The sequence below is a fragment of the Penicillium hispanicum genome (genome assembly GCF_028827665.1).
Source record: "Penicillium hispanicum strain IBT 35686 chromosome Unknown utg000006l_segment0_segment0, whole genome shotgun sequence".
Classification (NCBI taxonomy): domain Eukaryota; kingdom Fungi; phylum Ascomycota; class Eurotiomycetes; order Eurotiales; family Aspergillaceae; genus Penicillium; species Penicillium hispanicum.
Genome location: NW_026623198.1, coordinates 1,557,170 through 1,582,492, shown reverse-complemented (window position 1 = coordinate 1,582,492; position 25,323 = coordinate 1,557,170). Strand labels below are relative to the sequence as shown.

At 52.1% G+C, this 25,323-nt stretch overlaps 7 protein-coding genes across 7 annotated transcripts; 5 read left to right on the top strand and 2 right to left on the bottom strand.

Moving 5' to 3' along the window:
* Positions 1-264: 264 nt before the first annotated feature.
* N7459_006918 (putative Rho guanyl nucleotide exchange factor) lies at positions 265-6,051 on the bottom strand (the record flags this gene model as incomplete). The annotated part of the gene is made up of 2 exons (XM_056946086.1): positions 265-1,452; positions 1,504-6,051. The coding sequence occupies 2 exons, from the start codon at positions 6,049-6,051 to the stop codon at positions 265-267; spliced, it is 5,736 nt and encodes a 1,911-aa protein (XP_056798085.1).
* A 1,498-nt stretch (positions 6,052-7,549) lies between these two features.
* Positions 7,550-11,500, top strand: N7459_006917 (telomerase reverse transcriptase; the record flags this gene model as incomplete). Its single annotated transcript, XM_056946085.1, has 6 exons — positions 7,550-7,984; positions 8,043-8,343; positions 8,400-8,627; positions 8,687-9,051; positions 9,103-9,537; positions 9,596-11,500. The coding sequence occupies 6 exons, from the start codon at positions 7,550-7,552 to the stop codon at positions 11,498-11,500; spliced, it is 3,669 nt and encodes a 1,222-aa protein (XP_056798084.1).
* Positions 11,501-12,422: 922 nt separating this feature from the next.
* On the top strand, positions 12,423-14,781 carry N7459_006916 (putative TBC domain protein; the record flags this gene model as incomplete). The annotated part of the gene is made up of 3 exons (XM_056946084.1): positions 12,423-13,608; positions 13,660-14,114; positions 14,173-14,781. 3 exons carry the CDS (start codon positions 12,423-12,425, stop codon positions 14,779-14,781), a joined length of 2,250 nt encoding a protein of 749 aa, XP_056798083.1.
* Positions 14,782-17,212: 2,431 nt separating this feature from the next.
* On the top strand, positions 17,213-18,932 carry N7459_006915 (Zn(II)2Cys6 transcription factor; the record flags this gene model as incomplete). Its single annotated transcript, XM_056946083.1, has 4 exons — positions 17,213-17,549; positions 17,619-17,932; positions 17,994-18,124; positions 18,188-18,932. The coding sequence occupies 4 exons, from the start codon at positions 17,213-17,215 to the stop codon at positions 18,930-18,932; spliced, it is 1,527 nt and encodes a 508-aa protein (XP_056798082.1).
* Positions 18,933-19,996: 1,064 nt separating this feature from the next.
* N7459_006914 (lipocalin-like domain-containing protein) lies at positions 19,997-20,512 on the bottom strand (the record flags this gene model as incomplete). The annotated part of the gene is made up of 2 exons (XM_056946082.1): positions 19,997-20,038; positions 20,090-20,512. 2 exons carry the CDS (start codon positions 20,510-20,512, stop codon positions 19,997-19,999), a joined length of 465 nt encoding a protein of 154 aa, XP_056798081.1.
* Positions 20,513-22,549: 2,037 nt separating this feature from the next.
* Positions 22,550-23,056, top strand: N7459_006913 (uncharacterized protein; the record flags this gene model as incomplete). The annotated part of the gene is made up of 2 exons (XM_056946081.1): positions 22,550-22,559; positions 22,635-23,056. 2 exons carry the CDS (start codon positions 22,550-22,552, stop codon positions 23,054-23,056), a joined length of 432 nt encoding a protein of 143 aa, XP_056798080.1.
* A 601-nt stretch (positions 23,057-23,657) lies between these two features.
* N7459_006912 (PQ-loop repeat-containing protein) lies at positions 23,658-24,678 on the top strand (the record flags this gene model as incomplete). The annotated part of the gene is made up of 4 exons (XM_056946080.1): positions 23,658-23,702; positions 23,829-24,032; positions 24,091-24,364; positions 24,425-24,678. The coding sequence occupies 4 exons, from the start codon at positions 23,658-23,660 to the stop codon at positions 24,676-24,678; spliced, it is 777 nt and encodes a 258-aa protein (XP_056798079.1).
* Positions 24,679-25,323: the final 645 nt, after the last annotated feature.

Here is a 25,323-nt window from a genome sequence, read left to right as displayed (position 1 = left end):
CTTTAACAAGCGCCAACGATCATGGCCAGCAGGATGATGGCTAACAACGCTAAGTGGGTGCAAAATAGTGATAGTACAGTACTGAATGATGGACGGTGAAGCGCCGGCTTGCCCTCCAGGGTTACGAATGAAAACGCCGCCGTTTCCGGCGTGAAAAGCTGTCATTTTCGGCGTCAATTTCACAGGTCCTCAGATTCTACGTAAACGACGAATATGGCAGGTTAGTCTCCGGAGCAATTTGCAACATGTAGCACGCGGGAGCGACTAGGAGGACAACCTGGCAAAATGCTTGCTCCAGATCCATCCCACTAGGTGCGTTGCGTCGTCTTGGTTGCGCGCAAGCCACAGTTCGCCCTTTTCGCCAATGATGTCGAAGATCTCCCCCGCCACGTAGGTCAGGTAGGGGTATCCTGCTTCGCGCCGAGAGCGATCGATATTGAACTCGTAGATACTGGCGGCAAGAAAAAGAACTCTGGGTTCCTTGGAAGTGTGGGTATCATTATTATGGGTTGGTTGATTGTCGATTGGCGTATCTGGCATTGGTAGAGCAGAAGAGAAAAAGCCTGAGTATCGACCGGCAGGAGAAGTGGGAGGATTATTGCTGTCGTTTGATGGAAGCCCCATCACATCAGCAAGAAAGGGCGTATCCAGGGTGAGCTGTGGTAAGACGGGCAACGTGTCATCCTCAGTTGGCTTGGAAGCGTGGGAAGTGGAACCAGCAGAACTGTTTGTGACTTGTTGTAAAAGCTGACTGCGACCGACATCTGGGGTGTCTGGAAGGGGTCGTCCAGAGAGAGACGACTCAGCCCGCTGGCGGCTGAGACTAGATTGGCTGTTTCGTCCTATCTGAGGCGATTGGAAAAGCTGACCGACACCGTACTCATGCGAAACCTTTGGCGAGTCCTCCACCATAGATCCGGGACGATGGGTGGAACTGTTAACGGTCGAAGGTCGACGAGGGGAATTGACATTGGTGTCCGTAGTGGGCGTGTTGAAATTGACCAAATTGACAGTATCGGTGAGGAGAGCCCCGTTACAGACACCGAGTGATAAAAGCTGAGCCTCCGAGAAAGTGTAGTCACTGTTCCAATCACTGATCACCTTCTGGAGGTCCTCGGGGAATGACTCCACATGAGGTGCCAATTTCTTCTGTAGTACCCTCCACCACGTGGTCTGGATCTGAACAAAGTTCTTCAGGCATGCTTCCATGAGTTTGGAGCTAAGTGCATGCATCCTGGGCAGCTCGTGCTTCAGGGTCTCGTTCAATGCAATAAACTGCTCGCCCTGTTCGATGGTCCTCTTGTCAGGCTTGTCGCCACGATCTGTGACAGCTTTGTATTTTGTATAATCGGAGCGGCGTTTATCTCGCTTTTTTATGACTCGCGTAGGGCCGTTGAAGAGGCTAAGCAGAGCGACCATCGGGTCCACGACAGTTTGAACGACCATGTCAACCTGGAAAGATGTTAGACACCATTATACAAATCTACGGGAGAATGGACTCACATGTTCAGGCAGGGCGGTCTTCAGAATATCCTGCACAGAAAGCTTGAGGCGACGCCACTTGCTCTCCAGCTCCGGATAATTGGACTGAGACACATCGAGAATCCCTTCAATTGACGCAACAAAGTCGTTCAATTGTTCCATGGTCCTTCGAATTTGCTGTGTATAAAATCTTGTATCACGCATCACCAACTGCAGTTGGAAGTATCTTTCATGAAACATGCCGAGCATTGCAATGTACCGCTCGTCGTTGACATCATCCGAGATACCGACTTGCTGTCGGAACTTCTCGGTGCGACGGCCAAAAGCTTTGGATAGACCAGCTCGAACATCAGATTGATTACGTTTTCGACCAACAATCTGGTCTACAAGGTCCGCGCGCTTCTTCATTTCATTGATCCGCACAGAGACACTGGTGACTTCTGCCAAGGCCTTTGCAAGCTGAGCATGATCGGGATGGTCAGCCGGAGTCGCATCCAGCAATTCGGTCAAGAGCAGCGGGTACTTCAGGATTCGTTGTACGGGCTTGACAAGCAACGAATCCAAATCCCACGCCGATGTGAGATCTGATGCCCATTCTCGACATTCTTTCAACCAAATCGCCACCTTCGGGTTGCGCTGAAGAGCTTGAAGTTTCTTGTTCGCCGCATCATGGTTCCTCAAGTAGTCCGTATAGACGATCTCCATCTGAGGTATGTTTGCGATGAATGCCTCGCCGATTCTGGTGGCACGGTCTTTTTCAAGATCAGACTTCCCGGCATCGGCAGCGAGTTGTTCATCCGTGCCCAAAGACCCAGGGCGATTATTGCGCTTGCTGCCCCATCGTTGTGACCTCGGCATAATGTAGACACTGCGAGCTGCCGTCTTAAGAGCATCCTGGAAGGTCATGGAGAACTGAACAATCTGGTCGGAGTTGGCAAAGAGAACTCTCACGTCGTCAACTGAAATATCTAGGCAGGATCCTGATGTACCCCTATAGATATCATCGACGACCTTCATGTCTTTGCCAAATGTGTATTCGGTATCAACCAGTTCTTTTATGACGTGGCGTCGCTTCTTCATGCGGCGTTGTTCCGGGGAAGGTGACTTCTTGGGCTCAATTGGCACAGGATGCTCGGCAGATGGGGCCAGGGAAGTTGCAGACGAGTCTGCAGCCTGGGAGGACTGAGTGGGTTCAAGCCGTCGGAACGAAGAATCCTCACTACTCCGTGTACTATGAATAGCGGCCCCTGATGATGGCAGAGGGTTTGAAAGAACTTGTTGATATTGGCCCATCTGAGGGACAGCGGATTCCTTGTTCGATTCGTCTGGAAATCCTGCAACCGGCGACCGATGGTCATTCTGCACGCCGGTATTGAAAGACAATCCAAGACCTGAATCCGCCTGAGCGAACTCGGCTACCGATTTTGGGAGACGCGGCGTGGACGCATTGTCGCTGCCAAAGGCACGGTGGCTGCTATTCAGAGATTCAACCTCGTCCTCGGCTGCAATCTGCATCCAGTCCATGATGGATGGAGAGGCATGCTCCCAGTCATCCCGGCCGACTAAACTCGCAGTGTGGGCGAGTCGATCCACAGCCGGGATATCTTCAGGTCTCGACACCAGCACCGGGTCGTCTGTCAGGCTATTGTTTCGACTATCTCCCCGCGTTGTATGCTCAGTCGGCCGAGGCTCTGGGGAACGGATGGGTGCGAATCCAAGATTGGCGCCCCTACCGCGGGTCAATTCTTCTAGGTAGAGCTGGGTCACGCGTCGGGAATCCCATCTTCCTAGTCTTGCGAGACTTGGAGGGGTCGAGAACACAGCGCTAGATAAATTCGGCGACGCCTCCAGGGTATCCGGACCCATCAACCCCAGATCCTGGATCGGCGTGTCTCCGTCATCGCCTGCGGAAGAAGGTGGGCTGGCTGACGATGCGGAGCAAGATTGGGCTGCAGGATCTATTTCCTGGCCGGTTGTAGACATTTGGAGAATCATGTCATCCCCGCTTTCGTTGCATTGTTCGTCACATGTGGAGTTCTGGTTGCGCAGGGAAGAGGACCACGAGCTCATACTCCATCTATTTTGAGGCGGATTGATCGCTTGACTTGTGGGTTGGGACTGCTGGAAGCGCACTTGATCAGGCTCTTCCGTGTCTGTGCTGCTATCGGAATGAAAGTAGGTTGACTCGCGAAGCATGATCTGAATTGACTCTTTGTCATCAGTTTCTGACATGCTACAATCAGGCTCGTCACACGAATCGCTGCTCGAGCTAGATTCGCGGATTTGCATAATATGATTCAACAATGTGCGATGAGATGCACTTGGTCTTCGCTCCAGTAAGTCAGACTGTGGATCAGGGTCAAACGTTGTAACATGTGTATCATCAGAACCAGCTGTAACAGCAGAGTTGGGAGCGACATTATTCACCGCCGTTCGCTCGTGGGGTAAAGGTGGCAACTCTCGATCTTTCATATCAGGGAGTCCCAGCGTTGGGGAATCCATTGTTGTACGTGGGACATTGTCTTCGGATCCATTGACGGCGGTATTCAAATGAAGTTGAGGAACTGTACTAGGCGCATTGTGATCGTCCTTTTTGTTGTTGTTACCGCCGCCCGGGGCTGCAGTTGATTCCGCGACCATCGTCGTCATATCTGCAGGCAGCGAAGTAACAGTGCCTGTCGTTCTACGGGGTGAGCCCTCGTCTGCTGGAGGCTTGGGTCCCGCACGGTTTTGTTCTCGGCGTCGTCGGAGTTGCGCAGCTTCTTCTTCCTTTCGCTCATTCTCTTGGACGGTTCGATTGAATGCTTGCTGGATCCGCTGTCGGCGAGTTGCGAAGTCGACATTGCCTAATTCTGGTAGGCGGCGTTGACGAGTCCGCGGACTAGGGGCTTCAGCCTCGAGGTCGGCGGATTTCTGAAATGATGAAATTCGATCGCCAATCTTGGAGCGCGGTGACGTTGAGGCACCATGAGACACCGGTTGTCTGGGTCGCGAGCTGCGCAATGGGGGGGATTTCTTGGGAGGAGGAGCTGCAATGTAGGCTTGCAAAAGCCGACTCCGTTCGGGTACTTGATTACGGGTTCGGTCGATCGTCATATCCCGCCGACCACGAGCCGTCATCGCAAACGATGCCGGAACATTTTCTGTCATGCGGGGAGGGCTATCCTTCGGCAGCGGTTTAGGAAGGCGGCTGGTGCCCTTCGGTGGTAGAGGAATGGGGTTAGATCGATTGCCGAATGTGTGATTCGCAGACGGCGACGAGGGTTCTGAGCCGGAACCAGACGTGAGGCGGTGCGAAGAGACAGGAATGCGGGATCTGGAATTTGGACTGGCAGGGGACCCATCCCCAGGCTTCGCGAGCTGCAAGGGGGCTGAAACCGCCATCTCGGGATTCCACGGGGCCGCAAGGGATTCCTCCAGTGGATTTCCTGATAAGTCACTGCGCGCCCTGCGATGATGCTCTGTATGATCTCCTACAGATTCAACTGCCTCCAGGGAGCTTGTCTGACCTAGGTACCACGCAGTTGGCGTCAAAGGCGACCGCGCCGAAGCTGAGTTGGATGCGTTGATGAATGACGGGTTCGGGCTCGGGATGCTCCCGTCAGACCCGCGCCTTCTCAACTGCGATGGGATGCCAAGGCGGACGTTGTCATTCACCTGAGTATTGACCGATAACAGTTCACCGAAGAGAGGTCGTCGAGAAGGGGATTGTGGTATGCGCTGGAAGAGAGGTGGCGGAACGATGGGGTTCGTATTTAACGGATGCGACGCCAATTGCTCAACCTCCAATGATGACGGCGTGGGGTCCAACTGCAGTTGAGGGTTGCTTGGGATCGCGATTGGTGGTGGAGAGTCGCCCAGGTTGCGTCGACGCGGCAGCGTGCGAGAGCGTTCGGCCCCGTCGACACTGCCAGTTGGGCTCGCGGTGCGTGAGGTCGATCGAGAGACCGAGGGAAGGGGAAGGAGTTGGTCGGAGGTATTGTTGAACTTGTTGATCAGATCTCTGAACGAAGGCTGCCGGGATCTAATTGAGGCAGCTGCTGCCGGTCCATTGGCCGAAGGGCCTCCCAAGGTTGGTGAATCAGAGGTGGAACGGTATGTTGTACGTCGACCGCGTGAAGGGTCTAGATGGTTTGCTGGAACGGGAGACACTTTGTCGGTCACTTTGGAATAGCCCGTCGCCATGCTGTTGCTCGCGCCAGTGTTCACATCGCCAAAGCTACCCGTCGCATTGGGTGCCGTTGCTGCCAAACTGCCACGCTGTCGGTAATAATCGTCCGGGTCGGGAGATACACGCTCTGCTGGGCTGTCTGATGGGCCAGACCAACGGTCATTTGTGGACACGGAGCGGGATTGGGATTGGGAGTGCGACTCGAGGCCCGATCGGAGCGAGGAATATGTGTTGTCGAATAAAGACGCGGAAGGAGGGAAGGGCGCGATCGGTGAGACCTCAAAGGACGAGCTGTCGTTCGGGGATTGCCTATCGGTGGGAGCGGATGATTGTCGCCCAAACGCAGGCGGGTGGTGATTCCGGGCCCCAGAAGCCTGCTCGACGCTGCTGCCAGACATTTTGCATGCTTCAGGCCGACGTGGACTGGCCGCAGGCACTCGGATTGGGATGGATTGGACTGATGCGTTGTTCTAGGGTGGACACCCAACGGGGGTGTGAGTGTCGCAGGGTGAGTCGGCTCAGGCTACAAAGCAATCCCGGGTGGCGCACCCCCATCCAACATCATATTCAAGACCCCCAATCTGCACACAAAATGACTTCACACAGGGGGGTGGAGATGGGAGGATATGAACAACCTAGTGACGAGGAGGGTGGAAGTGAAAGTGAGAGCTCGAGTGCCCAGTGAGGGCTCACAGGCTTGATGATGGTTATCCGGCGTGGAGCGGTGATGACGGGAACGTTGAAGGACGGGGGGCGATCGGCCGATGCGAGCTGTGTGAACTGCCCTGGTACCGGGCTGGCAGGGAAGAGGATGACGAATAAGAGGGCCAAAGGAATTAGCGGCACTGACGTTTGTTCGGCGACTACTAGCAGCGCTCGCTGATAGGTGAAGGCGCAGCTTGCGGAGGGGTCGGGGAGCAGTGAGGATTGATAGCGCGGAAATCCTGACTGCGGGCCAGATCGCTAGCTCTGTCAGACCCGGGGAGGTGCCGGGAACTGCTGCGGCGATCGGCCAGGGTAGCAGAAGTGGAAATGAGAGGGGGTGAAGAAAAGTGATAGAGCGTGTAAACGGAGGGGAGACGGTGCGGCAAGCGAAGAAAAGGAAAAAGGTGACGAGTCGCACGCCTCATATGGGGCTCCGCTGAAGATTTGAGTTGACCATCGTCCATGTACATGAGAATTATTGTATATCACTCGGGGTGAAACTATGGAATCAGTGGATTCGGGGGAACGCCTTTGTTTCTCTTTCTGACCCGGGGGTTTTTCTTTGTGTCGGCGATATATAGGCATATATATAGCAGTACAGCCCGAACACCCATTGATATTACCGATATTCCCTCGAGTTGTTTTCCATCCTCACTCTCACTTCTAACTCTGCCAACTCTCCTCTTTCCACCACCCTCCTATTCCCTTAGCCTGCTCCTCTCACCGGATCTAGTAAAGTCCAGGAACACAAATTCTCCCCTTTCTCAAACGTGGAACGGGCTGACGCAGTGGGGACGCAATACAAGTCGCAGCGGCCTTTCTAGACCGCCCCAGTACCGTGGGTCGCTTTCTTCATTTTCATCCCCCCTGCCTGTTGCTGATTGGCGCGCGGATTCCTGTCGCGATCGTAGCCTCGATCGGGGGTAGAGTAGTGAAGAGTTAAGAGTTGGCACTTGCGTTGCGGTTGGCGGCCAGAGATGGTGAGAAAAGTGGTGGAGGGTGGTTGTCCATCGCCATCCCGTCTTCCGTAGTCTTGAGGAGTCTGACGTTGCTCGTCATTCTCACCCGCTCCCGTCGACCCCAACCCTGCGACGCGTCTAGACACATTCGCGTTCTCGACACCGTGTGGAGCCAATCCCCCCGTTGTGCCATGTAAACCTCATCACAACAGCCGTTTGGATCCGTGACGCCATGGGCAATAAACGCAAGCGACCTGGCCAGGGCCAGGGCAAGGACCGCGGTCCCACGGCCTCGTCTCAGACGAGTATCACCGCATCGCGTGGCCGGCTCAGATGTGCTGCGCGAAACGACCAGACCACGCATCCTGTGATTTCGCTGTACTACCCAGAAGTCCTGACGCTGCGCCAGTATCTTCTACGCCAACTGCCCATCTCATCAAAGCTCCGGCGGCGGCGCATTGCCTCGCTGCGCCCACTTCCCACAGCCTCACCCAATGCCGGCCGGTCATTGTCAGAACTCCTGGATTCTACGCTGGTCGGCCTGTTGAAGAAATCGTCCCCGAATGTTGACTCCGACCGGCAACGCGACTATCGGGCTTTCACCCAGTCTCAGTCGCGGTCCATTCTTGTCAGCACCGACACAGGGCCGACCTCGCCCCAATCCGAGGTAGGATTAACAATGCAGCATCCATCCGTGTGTTTCGACTGACACCCTCTGTGCCCAGGTGGTCGACTTTGTGATCGAGCAGCTTTTCAAACACAATACCTCCTACCAAAGGCCCGAGCACCTGCTCACCCACGGCTTCCAGCGCCCGGCGAGAGGGCAGAATGCTCTCGAAACCAACATCCCGGGGGTCGTGATTCAATTCCCCAACCGGAATGTCCAAACCCTCAAGGACTCGCCGTGGTCGGATATCTTAGGGCTGCTGGGGCAGAATGGAGATGAAATTATGATGCGGCTCCTGTTCGACTGTGGGATATTTGCCCCCATCGACAGCCGAATGGGGGTTTTCTATCAACTGAGTGGTACGCTTTGGTCAATCGGCCTGAATAGAGAGGACGGGTACTCATTCGCACGACAGGATACCCGCTATCGATGCTCCAGCAGATTAACGAGCAGATTAGCGAGACGGGATCGGGACCGGACCTCCCCGCTAGTGGGAAGCCATCAAAGGGGAGGAGAAACCGCAATGACCAAGGTGGACAGGTTCGTGGCCTTAACAGCATCGTCTTTCTCCGTCGGCGCATGCTGTATAGCAGATCTGGAGATGGCTGCAAAGGAGCACGTACCTTTGGACTTGGCTCATCCCGTTCGTTCACAGCCAATCTCGGATTTCTTGCTTCACCCATGCTAATGATCTCGGAGCAGACGTATTCAATCGATTTGCCTCACTGGACTCCATTGTACACACCAAGCACGTGATGAAATACATTTTTCCCCGGCAATTTGGCCTCAGAAATGTGTTTGTGTCAACGGGAGACGGCCCGGAAGATGGTGACCTGTTCAAGACCCATGGCTTCCGCGAAGAAGAGATACATCGACTTGAAGCACAAAAAAGACACCTCCGCGACCCCCCTCGGGGGACCGAATCAGCCGAGGATCATAATGGAGATGGCGGTTTAAAGGTTCCCAAGAGGCTTCGCGGACAAGCCATGGAGCTTGTTCGAAGGATGCGAGTATGCCACGCTCGATGTTCTTACACAAATTTGCTTCAGCACTATTGCCCTGCAGGAGTGGGTGTTTTCTCCTCGTCAATTGGGTTCCAGTACTAATTACAATTCCAGTCCAATGGACCATGGAAGCTCGCCACCGCAATTTCCCCTGCCAAACGCCGTGGTTGGAACAGTGAACTTGAATCTTCCCTGGACGACCCTCTCATCACGCAATTACAAGTCAAGTCCCCTGTCTTATCGAAGCCTTGTAATGACACACCAATATCGCAACCTACCGAATCGAGGGCCATACCTGAAGAAGACGAAAGAGAACGCAAGATCCGCGTTCCCAAACCCAAACTCAGCCTCACTGATTATGCTACCCCTGTTTCCTCCGTTTCGGCTTTTTGTCGCTCCGTTCTCCAAAAGTTGATCCCGCTCCAGTTTTTTGGAGAAGGCTCAGAAGGAAAATTGAATCGAAATCTGGTAATGCAACATGTTGATTCCTTTATCAAACTGCGACGGTTTGAAAACCTCAGTCTACACGAGGTGTGCAAAGGCTTAAAGGTTCGCATTCTGTTGAGAAACACAATGGGGATATTAATCTGACTGAACATCCCGGCAGGTGGCCAACATTCCTTGGTTAATAACTCCTCGGCTGGGGCAGTCGTCAGAGGGCAAAAGGAACAAAATTGCTCTATCGGACTTCCAGAAGCGTGCAGAGATACTGCACGAGTTCATTTATTATATTTTTGACTCGCTCCTCATTCCTCTCGTGCGTGCCAATTTCTACGTCACCGAGTCCCAGACTCATCGTAATCGACTCTTCTATTTCCGACATGATGTATGGCGCCAATTGACTGAGAAGCCTTTCGAGAACCTGAAAGAGTCCATGTTTGAGGAAGTGGAACCCGCCCGGGCCGAGCGTCTCCTGGCACGACGCTCCCTTGGGGTTGGGTCTTTGCGTTTGCTCCCAAAGTCTACCGGTCTACGACCTATCCTGAATCTCCGAAAGCGGGTTTTGAAGGAGGCAAACTGGGGCGGCAAGAAACGGCCATACCTTGCGTCCAGCGTCAACTCCAGCATTACTCCCCTCTACAGTGTTTTGAGTTATGAGAGGAATCGCGCTCCGGTTAAATTAGGCTCTTCTATGTACTCCATGGGAGACATGCACCCTCGATTGAAGGAATTCAAGAACCGTCTAATCCAACAACTGCCACCGGTTCCGGGTGTCGGCTATCGACAACTTCCCCCGTTATTCTTTGTCAAACTCGACATCCAGGCTTGTTTCGATACTATCCCACAAAAGGAGCTGCTGCGCCTCGTGGAAGAGCTTGTCTCCGAAGAGACATACCACATTACCAAGCACGTGGAGATGAACCCCTCGGTTGCTGGTGCGCGAGGAAGGCCAACACGGAAGTATGTTAGCCGTGCTGCACCTGCAAGGAAACAACAGCAATTGCCAGATCTTGTTGCCAGTGGAGTTCAGGCTCGAAAGGCCAATACTGTCTTCATCGATACCATCAAGGAAAGGGCACAAGGGGTGGATGAGCTGCTAGACCTTCTAGATGAACATGTCCGAAAGAACCTAGTGAAGATGGGTACGCGGTATTTTCGTCAGCGCAATGGCATCCCACAGGGATCTATTCTATCCAGTCTACTCTGCAATTTCTTTTATGCAGAGCTCGAACACGAGGTGTTGGGCTTTTTACAGCCTGCAGACTCACTTCTCCTCCGAATGATCGACGACTTTCTGCTCGTCACGACCGACAGGCAGCAAGCAACACAATTCCTGCAAGTAATGATTCGTGGACAACCCTCGTACGGTGTTACGGTGAATCCTGCCAAGAGCATGGTGAATTTTACGGCTGCAGTAGATGGCATCCACATTCCCCGACTGGAAGGCTCATCACTCTTCCCATACTGTGGTAGCCTGGTTGATACACATACGCTGGAGATCCATCGCGACCAAGATCGCGCCCTGGAAGGCGGCGACTCGGCTGCAGCAATCCTGTCCAATACTTTGACGGTCGAGACCAGTCGTCTCCCAGGACACGCCTTCCGCCGCAAGGTGCTTGCATCGTTCCGCCTGCAGATCCTCCCGATGTACCTCGACACAGCCCACAACTCGCGAAGTGTCGTCTTGGGCAACCTTTATACCAGCTTTATCACCTCCGCGATGAAGATGTTTCGATACATGAAATCCCTCCGGGGCCGTGCACACCCCAGCACCTCCATGATAGTCGACACAATCCAGGGGCTCATCCAACAGACATCAGGCATGATTCAAGTGCGACGAGTATCCAGCACAGCGCCGCTATCTTGTCTGGTGCAGCTATCTCATCTGCAGTACCTGGCGGCCGCCGCATTCCGCTTTGTGCTAAAACGCAAGCAAACGCGGTATGCACCAGTGCTCCATTGGCTGGATTCGCTTGGCAAGGAGTCGCGACCGGCGACCAACTCGGAGGCGCTGCGATTGACGCAGGTGGTGAAGAGAGGGACGGAACTTTTTGACGGGTGGCGCTTTTAATAATGTGATGTCTAGCTGCAGTAGTTGCTTAGTCCGACCGTGCTGGGTATGCAAAGCCGAGAAGCATCAACGGATCAAGGTCGCCAGCCATTGGTCCAATGAGAATCCACGGAAATCCTCTTCCCTTTACCAAACGAGCCCAGACCGGGGGTCTACTAGCTATGGACGAGCACCCGAGTGGGCGAACACCATCTGGCTGGGGTCAGGGGAATTCCGATCTGTGTAAACAAGAATTCTGCCAGCGCGAGATCGGCAGCGATCAGCAGGGTCCCTGAGCAGCAGCAGCCTCCCCGAGGTACTTCCAGGGTACCTAGCGCTACCCGCACTACGTGGACCATCCACGGGTCCCTTCTGGGTACCGCCGGACAAGTTCTGTTCTCGGCCTGACCCCGGTGCCTGAGGCTCCGGTTGCAATCCGCAATCCGCAAACTGCCATCACCGTCTTCTTTCTTCGTTTTCAGCTCGACACTCTCTTGCGCGCGCGGCACTCTTTTTCTTTCTGTCTTTTCTTCTCGTCTTTACTTTCATTTCAATCACTCGAATTTTCTTCGCCTCACTCTCTTGCAACATCCCACTACCCCTTGGCGGCCCCCAATGCTCACCCCGTAACCCGGGCCTCCTGATCCTCTTGTACACTTCTTTGCAAAAAAACGACACCTGATCTGGCCATCATCAGGTACAGCGGCTGAGCCTGCCCTTCGCTTCTTTCACGTTGATCGAATTGTTATTGTCTGTTTTCTTCTTATCTGGAACTCGCCCTGCATCCCTCGCCTTCCCCCGGAAGACGCCAAAGCCGAGCCTTGCGTGCGATCCTCGACCCCTTCTGCCCGCCGCGCTCTTCTTCGCCCATACCGTGTGTGCGTTTGTTGGAGATTCATGGGATCATTAGAGATTCAGCTTGTCTGGGTGAATACATGATATCATGACGACCGTCTGCCCGACGCCCAATTCCCCGCCCGAGTTGTCCGGGTCCAAGTCCTCCAAATCCTCCTCCTTCCATTCCTCGTCGCAGATCGACGGGCCTGACAGCATCTTTACGGATATCTCGAACTTTGAAGACATTGGTTTGGGGGACGATGCCGAGCTCCCTATCGTCGATCCAGCAACCCCTTATGGCCGGCCGGGGCTGACAGGACGGTCGCCCACCGCCAGACTGCCCAGTAAAAGTCCGGCTGCGACGACTCGCGACCTGACTGCGACTCCAAAGCCACGAAAGCGAAGTCCCTTTCCTCCAATTCACAACCCGGTCAATGGCTCCCTTTCGGCGAGATCTCCCAACCGACGAGATTTGGCAACCACGATCAACTCCGGCGGGTTGACACCGTCACAACCGCGCCGGTCACGGTCGACGTCCCCCCTACGACCCACGTCCAGCCGCTCCGCTTCAAGTACGAGCCTGGCTTTGTCTCCCTTCTCGACACGCGTACCGGCCCAGAAGCAAACCGGGCAACAGAATCGCAAGTCCCTGAAGGACCTTGAGGATGAATACCATGACTCAGACGACGAGCTTCCCGATGATGCCAGTCTCTGGAATATCCCCATCTCGCCCCGCCCCGTCCAAGACCGTCCCCAGTCTCGCAGCAACAGCCCGACTGGCCGAAGCCCTGGCCCGCGTCCATTGCCAATTCAGCACACTGTCTCACAATCTGAAGTGACACAACCGCCGTCCCAATCGTCCAAGGCTGCCCGCTTAAAACGACCAATTCAGCGGTCGAGCTCTGCAGGGCCTGAACGAGGCCAGATTTCACCGCGTAATCCTCGCGCTTATTCCTACAACAGCTACCTATCAGATCTGTCGGAAGAGGCAAGGATCATCACAGAAGCCCTTGAACACCATGCAGATGAGAGCGATCGCAAACATGAGGATGCCGTCCAAAATGGCGTTTCGCGAAAGTCGAGCTCGGAATCGCCCAGGGCCTCTCGTGAAAACATTGAGCTTCCTCCTTTGCAAAAGTCCAACATCATGATTGATCCGTTACCTATTAGCAAGGAGAAGGAAAAGGTTCTCACACGGACCCGCCCCAGTTGGCTTCCACCAAAGGACCAGAAAGAAGAGAAGAAGCACTTGAAAGAGTATAAACAGATGATGGCCCAGTCGCGGGAAACTGGTTAGTGGTCCTTTTTCTCTCTTCATGCGCATTTTACTAACTATGGCTCAGACAAACGTAAAGCGGCCCGGGCTGCATCTGCTCAATGCGAGAAGGACAGTACTCGTGAAACTCTGCAAAATATTTGGGATGAATTTGTCAGTCCCAATTGGAACCGAGCCTTGCGCGAGCCTCGTACGCGAGAGCTATGGTGGCGCGGTATCCCCCCTCGTAACCGTGGAGCTATGTGGAAGCGCGCCATTGGAAATGAATTGGCGTTGAGTGAGGAGACATTCACCAAAGCTCTGCAACGCGCCAAAGATCTGCGGTCCAAGACCGAGGCAGAGCCCGGTGAGAATAACAAGCGTCTGCTTGACTGCTTTGAATCAATTGAGGCAGATGCCTCGAATGCGTTCCCTGACTTGAACCTCTTCCAGGAGGGCGGGCCGCTACGCGAAATCCTTGTGGATGTCTTGCAGGCGTATTGCATGTACCGCAGCGACGTGGGCTATATTCATGGCCTTCACGTAAGTTGAAAATGCTTTTTCATTCTATTTTGATAAGCGACTGACTGTTGTTTTCTAGACTATCGCTGCGCTACTTGTGCTTCAATTCCCTACTCCCAGCTCGGCATTCCTCGCTATGGCCAATGCACTTAATCGACCTCTACCAGTTGCTTTTCTGACCTGGGATCGTGGTGCTATGACCCGCACCTATAGCCTAGCCTCTGAGACCCTGCGCTACAAGTTCTCCCGCCTGTCAAGTCACCTGCGGGAAACCCTCCGTCTATCTGACGAAGAAATCTGGGAACCGATTTTCCGGTCCTTACTTACCAATGGCCTTGACCTCGAGCGCATTTCTCGTGTGTGGGATTGCTGGGTTTTTGAGGGAGACCGCATCATGATCCGCGCCGCGGTCGCCGTCCTGGGCTGCCTCCAACCACAACTGTTGTCCTTCCACCAGCCGGATGACCAATCCCGCATTTCCGTGCGCAACATTCTAGGCTGGGGCCCTCGTCATCTCGGCGCGAATACTCAGAAGCCCAAGGAACGTCATAGTGCGCCGGCGGCAGCTGGCTTCGGTGGTGGCCAGATTTCAAACCCTGGCGTGGCCGACTATTGGGTCCTGACGGCTGCAGGCAACGAGGATGGATTCATGTCCGCAGTGCGGGAGGCCGGGAAAGTCCGGCAATGACCTGAATCGACTTTCATTTGTTTCGTGCAGCTCGCCGGCCTTCACTATCTCTTGCATCGTGCTCTTTCTCTGCGTGACTTTTTTCCTCCACCTGGTACAGAGCAGTTTCGCCCGCGTTGTCACGTTGATGTCCACTCGCTACCTGCCAACGGAGTGTGTCTGCCATGGCTCGTATTGTCCTGCATGGCCCTTGACTAATGACGATATCAATCAAGACCATCTCACGCCGATTGTCTATTTTCTATTGCTCGACTTGTATACACCGTTCGCTCGCTGGCTCGCATGGTTCACTTTCTTTGTTCCTTTTTGCTCTGGCTATTGATCCCTTTTTCCTTTCCCACTTATACTTCTCCCCGCTGTATTCTTATCATATCATGCCCTTCGGATGCATATCGCGTTTCGTCTAGTGGTATACATAGCAATCGAGGCCTTTCTCTTTGACGTCGGTGTTGCCGAGAATCCCATTGAAACACACGGAAAAAGCGACGAGCTGTTTCCATAATATATAATGTCTGGCGCATCATCTTCATTCTATCCGGGGGCCTCACGGTGGTGTGGGGTATCATACTCTTTTTCTTCCTTCCCAACAATATTATCTCAGCGAAGAGGTATACCGTTGAAGAAAAGGCTACGTTCATCGCCAGAACCCTAGACAATCAGACGGGCGTTGAACAGAAAGTTCAGTTTTGCTTAGGCCAAGGAAGCTATACTTGATATACAAGTCTGGCTTCTCTTCCTATTCACTCTCCTGAACGCATATGTGAACGGTGGCATCGCCAATTTCGGCAAGTTGATCCTCAAGGGCTTCACCGACAACAGCGATCTTTTGACCACGGCTTATAGGATTCCCTACAGAGCCTGGTCAATGTTCTTTATGCTTACAGGGCCATGGCTGGCATCAAAGTTCAGGAATGTCCGACTTGTCGTGATGGTGGTGAATCTGCTTCCCACCCTGGCGGCCGTCATCATGTTTTGGAAATTGCCCCGACACGAGAGCCATAGCAATGCACTATTGATGGCTTACATTATGAGTGCAGCCCCACTGTTCAGAAACAAGGGAAAGTCTGACCGGGTCCAATAGTGTCCCAGTTTTGTTGCGTCCTTGGTTTTGTCGCTACAGCTCCCTGCGATGAACGTCTCGGGCTATACCAAGAGAGTGACAGCCACATCTTTCGTCTTCTTGGCATATTGCATTGGCAATATTGTTGGGCCTCATGCCTTTTTGGTCTCAGAGAGTCCAGTCTATCCGACTGGATGCAAGTTCATCATTGGTTGCATTGCAGCTCAGATTACCATTGCATTTATTCTCTTTGCGCTTCTTAACTAAACAAGAAGAGAGATACACAGCGTGGGGAACAGACAGGACGTTTGCAGGACCTTCGTATTGATGGGTTAACAGATATCCATGATGTCACTGATTTTGACAACCCATAGTTCAGGTATTGCTATTGATGTTCTCACTCATGTCCCATTGTCCCTACTAAGATGGGGTCCATAATATGGGACTTGTGAACTTCACCTGCCTAGTCATGTCTTTACTATTTACTATCCAACATTGACGGTTTAACATGTATGATCTTCTTTCTCTGAGTTTGCTGTTTGCCACAGTGGATGAAATAGAGGGCAAGGACCCTTTATTTCCGCGCTGGCATCATCGATGGATTTGGAACCTGGGAGATTGACAATTGCCGTGAATGACAATCAGCCCCAGGAAATATACCATGTGCCGTGACTTATGCCTGCCCCCAACCTAGTTATGGCTTACCTGCAACGATCATATAGCTCTTTAGCGAGAAGGGGAAAGTCTGATCTGGTTCTTCGCTATGACTCGCCGCCCCACTGTATACCGGATTGGGAAGTAAGTGCGGCCAAGACTGGCTGCCTCACTCTAACTGGACAATCATGGAAGGACATCATGAGTATTCACAGGGGTACACGAGCAAAGAAAGTATTTCTAGCTTCCATGGTGGGCCACGCTATGTCAGTCGCTGCAACCTGGCCCAGTTCAAGCCTCGACAGTTATTCGCATATTTCGACGACAAATCAACAGCCGGACCCCCACTATAGGGCGCCTCGAATTTCTGTGCCCAGAAGCGCCTGCTCGGTCCATGGGTGAATCAGCCAATACATAACTTTCGAATTTAGGTTCTTCTACGATGGCCCCAATTCTGGGGGAATTTCCCAGCTTTTCAGGGTCTCGCCTCACGTAATTTCTTCGCACCGCCACCTCTGCGAAATCTTGCGCAATATTATCTTGTCACCTATTACCTATTTCCTACGAGTCAACTGAGATTCCGACAATCGACCGATCTCTTTTAAATAGAAAGCTGCACCGATCGCAGAGCCCCAGATTCAATCCTCTGGTTCCTATCTTCGCGTCGATCGGATCCTTTTTTTGATTCCCCGAGATCGTTAAAACGTGCATCGGGAGATGGAGACCCGCAGGCGTCATTGCTGGGAATGTTCCCGACGCCGTCTAGTCTGCGACTCGACCCGCCCCGAGTGTACTCGATGTGCAGAGAACGGGGTGCAGTGTCCTGGATACGGTGATGCGCAACCGTTCCAATTGAGATGGCTCGCCCCTGGGAAGATAAACTCCCGCAATCGAAGACGTGGAGCAAAGCATGAAGGATTGCCTACGCCGCCACCGAGAGAATGTCCTGGTACATCCTCTCCCGATGAAGCCAAGGAGGCTCCTCCAGAGAACATGCTTTCGCCACATGTGATGAAAACCGACGCTGATGCGCTGTGGCAAGCCATCGAATACTGTAGGTCAACCTCCCAATGAATCTCGCCGCTAGATAAGCTGGTAACTCCAGGCTGACATTCCCATATAGTCAATACCAGAATGTACCCAGATATGAGTATAGTCAATGAACTTGGGCCCAATTATCCCGTTCACTCGCTGTCGAGGGAGATCATCCAGGCTGGAGTTGCACGCCCGGATTACTTGCGACTCAATCTTATCTGCGTGACGCTCAACCATCGATTAAATCGAGCAAAAGACAATACCCAGGCTAAATTTCTATCCCGGATCTTTTACAACTACCGTGGTCGTATCCTTCGCTCCTTGAACGGTGATCTGGATATCGAGCAGAAACGTAACAGCGACCACATGATTGCCGGAATCCTGGCTTTTGCCCTTGCAGACGTGAGTGCACTGGAATCTCAGCAATAGAAGAAATATGCTAAAGCGTATTTGATCGCCCAAGGCCCATCAAGGCGAGTCACCTCTCTGGCGAGCCCACCTGCAAGGTGTTCAGAGACTCATTAGTTTACGCGGTGGTGTGCGCGCCCTTGCGAGCTCAGACACTTCACTGCCAATGGTCCTTTGCTATGTCTAGTAGGTCCTTGTGGGAGATATTCCCATCTGCGACTACAAACACAAGTAGCTAATCCCGTGCAGTATCACCGTAATTGGAGACACAACATCGCCCGCATGCAATCTGACGATGGCTAGTCCACTTCTCGAAGAGCTCGATCCGATTCTGCAGCGATTTGACAATAGCAACTACGGCTTTAATTACATCCCGTGGCCCGTCTTCGTTGGGATATTCAAGATCAACCAGCTTCGCGCACAAGCATTCACGACACTATTCACACCGCGGGATGACGGAGGCCCCACAGAAGCAGAGTGGGATACTCTCATCGAAAGCGCGCACGAGACACTCAGCCGGATCCGTTCTTTTGACCCGCACCAATGGTCCCAAAGTAAGCCTTCGGCCAAACACGACTGGGAGGTTCTTGCGAGGGTATACCAGGCTGCCGCGGTATTGTACTGCATCTCGTCGTTGCAGTCAGTATCTGTGCTGCCCGACGACGAGTCGATCCATATGATCCGTACCACCAATAGACATCTTTTGCAGGTCTTCCTCCAGCAGGCCATGCTATCGCGGAGAATCAGAGGCTTTCTGCTGTGGTCGACGGTCGTGCTCGGCATGGAGGCCGTGCATGGAGATTCGATGATGCGTGATTGGGTCAAAGAGCAGCTTAAAGTGTTGCAATACGCGGTCGCCTCGTATGTGCCAATTATGGCCAAGGGCCTCCTGGAGAGATTCTGGGCCTCTGGCTCGTCCAGCTGGGATGCTTGTTTTGATAAACCATACGCGTTGGCGACCCAGCCAACGGTGAGCCGTGCTCAGTTGAAATAGTCATGCAAAAGGGATTCAGCATGCAGCCAGCTGTTGCGGCTGACGCGGAGTGATCCTCATACGAATTCTTCTCAGGACCTCGTCCGCTGATCGTCACACCCACAAAGTGGCACAAGTCATAGTTGGTTAGTTACCATATTTAGAATGATGCAGGGATCAAGGCTAGCGCAAATGAGTGAAAATCGGTGCCAAGACAACCTTATGGTGCTTAAATGATTTCGGGGACAGGGGACCCCGGGCAATGGAGGAAGAGCCTCAACACCGCAATCGGGTCCGCTCGATAGGTAGAAACGGGCTGCTGGCAGTACTGACCGGCTTCAGTTCGCTCTTTTTCAAATTAGAAGAAAAACATAAATATAAGCAGATAGAAGATATCCTCCCTTACTCAAGAAAGTTTGCATGTTTCTTTCTTGAAATTTGGAATCGTATTGGCCGTAGAGCTTCTTGCCTCTGGCTATTTGTCCTACAGCGTAAGTGATGAATATCCCGTTGACAACCGGCATCGCAACTTTCACTTTGATTCTGCTTTCCACAGACGCTGGGAACTCACCCACGACATAACCCAGGTACAACCGCCAGCCCTCGTCCAACGATCCCCGACATCTTGCGAACTGTCACCGCCAACCCTGACAGGATCGTTTGAATGAACAACCTACAACTGTCACCCTCCAAGACAGCCACTGAAGGTGCCACGACGTCTTTCGCGGATTTAACATCTGCTACAGTCCTAAGTCTGATTACATCGCTTCTCTCCGTTGTCTGTTCTATCACGGTGTTGGTCAGCGCAATGCTCTTTGCGATTGTTTGAGCTGATCATACTGCGACTGCAATGTCAACTTTACTTTTCCTCGATGCTGCTATACGTTATCCACATAGCTAGATGTTTAGAACGTCCAGTCTATGATGAGCCTGAACCACCCGCGAACTGAACCTAGGCTGTAATGCACCAATACCTGAAAACATAACTCTATCATCTACACACAAGCCGCCTGAATGTTGACTCGTGATAATTTGGACAGAACCCAACTCTTGAAACAGCCGCCAATTAGAACCAAAGTCTGTAATTATACCCTCTTCCACGTTAAATATTGGTTGACGAGCACGCCCTACGCATCACATTAGCATCTCTCTCTCTATCGCATGCGGTGAGTTCTTACATCCATGAGCCACGGACGATCAGGCGATAGCGTAAGTTCATCGCCCTTCAGGTCGCACTTCCTGAGCTGATAGTTCCCTGTCCAGTTGGGAACCAGCGCAAGGTCCATGTGGTGCTTCATGAACGCCACTCCTTCTTGGAGGAGCACTTCGTAGGGACCGGAGTAGGCAAGAAAATGACAGGCGGCGTCGGCTGCTTCGTCGTCGGCCGCACGGTACGGGTCTTGAGTGGTGTATGGCTTCGACCCCGAGGCCATCAGTTGCGCGGACATGTATCCCTCGGGGGTGTAGAAAATGTAGCCCCGGGCATCCTCGCCCAGTGGGTAGCGGGTTGGTCCATCGCCGTTGACTGGTTTGCTCACGTAGGATACTAGCTTCCAGGATCCGACGATGCCCTTGCGAATCGTCTCGAGAGAACAAGACATGATTTCCTAAAGCAATTGATGTAATATTATAGGCTGTAGGGATTTGTAGAGCTGGGTGAAGTCTGAAGTTTGAAATGCGATAATCATATGGACAGGGGGCGCGGGACTCGGCTATTTATGGATCAAGATATCAAGATTTGAAATGAAATCGGCCCCAACGACCATTGATATGGCCGGGTTCCGAGAGCTTCTGCTTAGGAAAGGGGCCTTGTTGACTATGGCTGGGATTCGAGTTCAGTAGGCCTCGGCAGCGAACTGTCCCAGTGGGTTTATGCGTATGGTTCTCATTCTGGGCTTATTCGGGAAGGGTTCCCACGTCATATTTCGTGATCATTCATGGATATAGCATGAGTCGGAGGTGAATTACCACCAGGCGATTGGAAAGCTAGGTGTAATTACTCTCCGAGGGCCCGGAGACATTCTTGCCCGATATCATTATTGCTGACAAATAGGTCATCACTGGACCTCCTGCAGCCCTGGAGGTGAGGTGAGGTCCCGCGGGCTCCTCTAGATGGTATTTCATAAGCTAATAGCCATCTGAGTATTCGGCAAAGGCCGTCGTAACTATCAGTTGTAACCTATAGTTGCTAGTGTACCTAGTGAAGAGGGGAAAGCTCAAGGCATCCTGTTCACAGGCAGGAAGATCGATTCAGGCAGGGAACAGACCCAGTCGCAGAATCCCAGGAAGTCAAGGGGCGGATTAGCTGAAGAACTAGAAGAGAGGTGGCACGCCGGTCGAGCAGACTGCAGATATATCAGACAGAGGCGATCAAATCTATATACAGAACATCTCAGGTACATGATTTTCGTCATTTCCCCTACTTCACTAGGTACCTTGGTGATATTCATTACTAGAAGAAGGTCCTATTCTTACCCTAAGAGCTTTGTGGGGATTCAAAGAAGAGGGGAGGGGGGTTAGCCTGGGAAGTGTGCTAAGACTAACCATAAATGTTACCCTGAAAGGTGTTCAAACGCTGCTCTATCCAGTCATTCGGTACATCCCATTACTACGGGGTTGGCTGAAATCTTGAAACAGCCCCTAAAAACAGGGTCATTTACGTTCCACCGGTAGAATAACCTTGGGACGATCCGCATTTGTGGGAGCCTTGTGAGATACGCACGCACCCACTCCCGGGTTATGTTAACTAAATTGGACGCACACCTTCACCCATGATCCGAGATTCACAAGGCTGAAGCAGAGGTCATTGAATGAGCCATGGGTCGTACGAGGGCGGGCAGCCTTGACGGGTACTACAGTATATTATAGACTAGACAAAGTAACCATCTTGGATTTCCCACACATTGCTATTGCACCCCAGTTGATCGGTTTCCCTCGTTCATTCAGCAGTGGAAGATAATGCATATACCTTGTTCGCTTCGGAATTACCTGTATTTGGCGTTCTTGACGTGGACCTCAGGGGTGTCGGCCTCTCCTTTATCATCGTTGCTCGAGAAGCCTGGGTCGGCCAGCCCGACCCCTGTCTCTGTTACACCATCTTTTGTGGCGCATATCTCTGAGAACACTCATACTTCTACAATCGGATCGGATGGCCATACGACATCGGTCCCTATTATTGGTGGCCCTGGTTGCTGGGTCGGTATCTTTTCCATCACGTTCTGGCTATCAATACCTAACGAGATCTACTTTAGTTCTGCCCTTCAGATGACGAGATCGAAGATTCCAATGCTATATGGGCGCAGCTTCTAGGCTTTGATGGCTTAGAGGAGAGGAATGATACGAAAGGTGCATGGGCGCTACAAGGCATTAATGGCCCCGGAATATATCAGCCATCCGCCGTTTCGGAATTCTCCCAGCCTTTCCCTCTTATCACAGTACTATCCAATGGGGATCCCGTTTATTCTCGTCCTTCTGGGACGACAGATCAACCAGCTACAAACGTCAAGCGAGATGCGCTGCCTACCGAAACTGTCTACCACCAGTCAAATCGTTTCAAGCTCCTTACCGAGTACTTACCGAAGTCGAAATGGAGAGCATGGTTTGGGAAACAAAAATACCCAGACGACGCCGGTTTTGCTATGAGTATAAGTGCGTCGATATATTTCTTTGTTGTCCCTCTGGTAGATGATTTACTTGGAGACTGACAAGTTTCTATTTCTCTAGAGATGATTGCGAAATGGGGCATTATATCACGGCCTGTTCACTACGGCTTAATCGCAGGCTTTGTCGAATACGCAGCGCTCCGTCAGGAAATGATGGACGACTGTGATTATCGAGTGGAAAAAATCATTGTGAACCATACCATTGATTGGAACATCACCTCATGGGATCTTCATAAAAACAAAACCAATTTTATTACATACGATCATTTCGCCGTCGATGAGGCGTGGCCTTCAGATCCGCTGCTCCACGAGAAGGCAAAATTCAGGTTCCTCGGCCGCATCCAGGACAGTGCCACCGTTGACTTCATTCAAGACAAGGCAAATGGGCTTGTCAATGACATGAATGCGAGGGGCGGTTACAACTACGTCTTCAATAACTGCAGGGATTTCGCGTATTACCTGTACAAGCGGATTAAATATTGAAGAGAAGGAATTGTTGCCAATTATCATACTGAGTTAAGCCAATACTGCATTCACGTTCGGCGTGTTTCTGAGTATATCATTGTTGTTCCTCTATGCTACGGCGAGGGTTTGCAGATCTAGTTTCTCATCACCTTAAACCTCGAGGGAACAATTGCGTTTCACCAGACAACCATTCGAAGAGATGCGAATCTTGAATTCCACAGCATCAGCGCGGACACATGAATCATTTATCGCCCTTTGAGTGGAAAATCGTGGCATGTTCTGGCTGCCCTAACTCGGGGGCACCGAAAAGGCTCAACACTCCACTTATCAGCCCCTCATTACTCCGGGACTGTGAATGCCTGTTTCCCTTTGGGAAAGGAATATTGATTTTTACAGTATTTAACCCAAGAAGTTGATAATATATTCGCCAATGAGGAAATTCCCAGGAACTTGGACACCTACTTAAAGTGAAATAAGCTTGTAGCACTGCTCGATAACAAAGACGCATCCAATCAGAATCCCGGAAACGACTGCACGTGCCTCCACCAACCACTCTTATCAGATCCGGATTTCCACCAACACAACTCTCCCACCCAATGGCACCACGTACCCTTCCACAATGGATATGCCCATAGTGGAGAATGTACTTGGGACGCTCGGCGCGGTTAGTTCATGCCTCGATGGGAACGATGCACTCAGCTAACACCATGAGCAGGTCTGTTGGTCCATCCAGGTAGGCCACTGATACATGATTGATACCGCAGGTTGCGGTGCTGATCTGCTCGTGCAGCTCCTGCCTCAAATCATCATCAATTATAGGCGACATGACACTGAGGGCTTGCAGGGATCCATGATGCTGCTGTGGGCCGTGGCTGGCGTGCCTCTCGGGGTGTACAACATTGTGGAGGAGTTCAATGTCGCATTGCGAGTACAGCCCCAAATCCTGACGACTCTTAGCCTCCTCACATGGGCCCAGTGCCTCTACTACGGAAGGGTAGGTGGCTTTTGCTGCTTGGACTGTTCGTTGCTGTCCCATACTGACCGCAAAATAGAAATACCCTGTCACGAAGTGCATCACTTCGGTCGCGCCGCTTCTCTTGTTTCTCGGTGCCGTCGAAGTAGCGTTAGTCTTTGCATTGCGTGAGGCTAAAGGTCGTGGTTTGCGATGGCCTCTTATTCTTATGGCTGTTTTGAGTGCCTGTTTCCTCGCAGCGGGGGTCTTGAGGCATTACTGGGATATCTATGTCCACCGAACTGTGCGAGGAATTAGTTTCTTCTTTGTGGGGATTGATGCAGCCGGTGACCTGTTCTCTCTCGTATCTATCTGTGAGTTGGCTGACCTCTGGAGGGTGCTTGTCAGTGAGCTAATAGCTGACGTTTTGCCAGTGTTTGGTCCGTCGATTGATATCCTTGGCATGGTCATTTATGGAACCGAGTTGACATTATGGGCCGGTGTGTTCGTCTGTGGTGGGGTATTCAATCTATTGCCTTGGATCCGTGGGCGCTTGAAGGAGCGGATTGTGGCACCACAGGAGCCTATATCTATGCATTCGATGCCATCGTCGACGTCCGTTTTCCGAACTGCTTCTCGGTCTAGTGTTGTTGAAAGACGTGTATATCCCAGCAATATTGAGAGTTGATATCTTGAAGGTCTCATCCGTTTGCTTTCTGCTCTTGCTGTGTAGCTTGGTTGACTTGGCTCGATTAGCACCGTATTGGGGCCAAAGTGATTGATAGAGATGCTTCTTAGTGCCATTGCTCGTGCAATAATCTTTCCGTCCTCAAAACTGGATTATATAGCCACGCTGGTCCTCTAGACTTAATAAAACACCAAGAGGGAAAGCCCCAAACATCACCCTGCATTTGGTCGAAACAGCATACAGTGAGTAGTAAGTGGTTCATTTTCATCTCGAGCAGATGTAAAAATCAGCAAATAATGGACTCTGGTCTAGTCAGGTGATCAGTTCTATATGTAGAAGTAGCATCTCGCCGTCAGTTCTTGCTCTTGCAACCACTCAGATTACTACCGGTGTCAACAACTTCTCAAACCAGTATCGCACTCGAGCTTTGTACCAAGCCCACCCAGCCTCTTCCTTCATCATGAGTCTTCCAGAGAAGTATCGCGAAGATCCCCGATGACTTTCTGCAGGATCTAATGCAAGACCCAGAAACAAGGCTGATGCACCACGTCAAGAACTCTTTGACGCTCTGAAAAAGTACCGAGTGGCTCCAACACCGTATGACCTCTGCTAACATGTTCGCAGCCTACGTCTCAATGGAGAGTA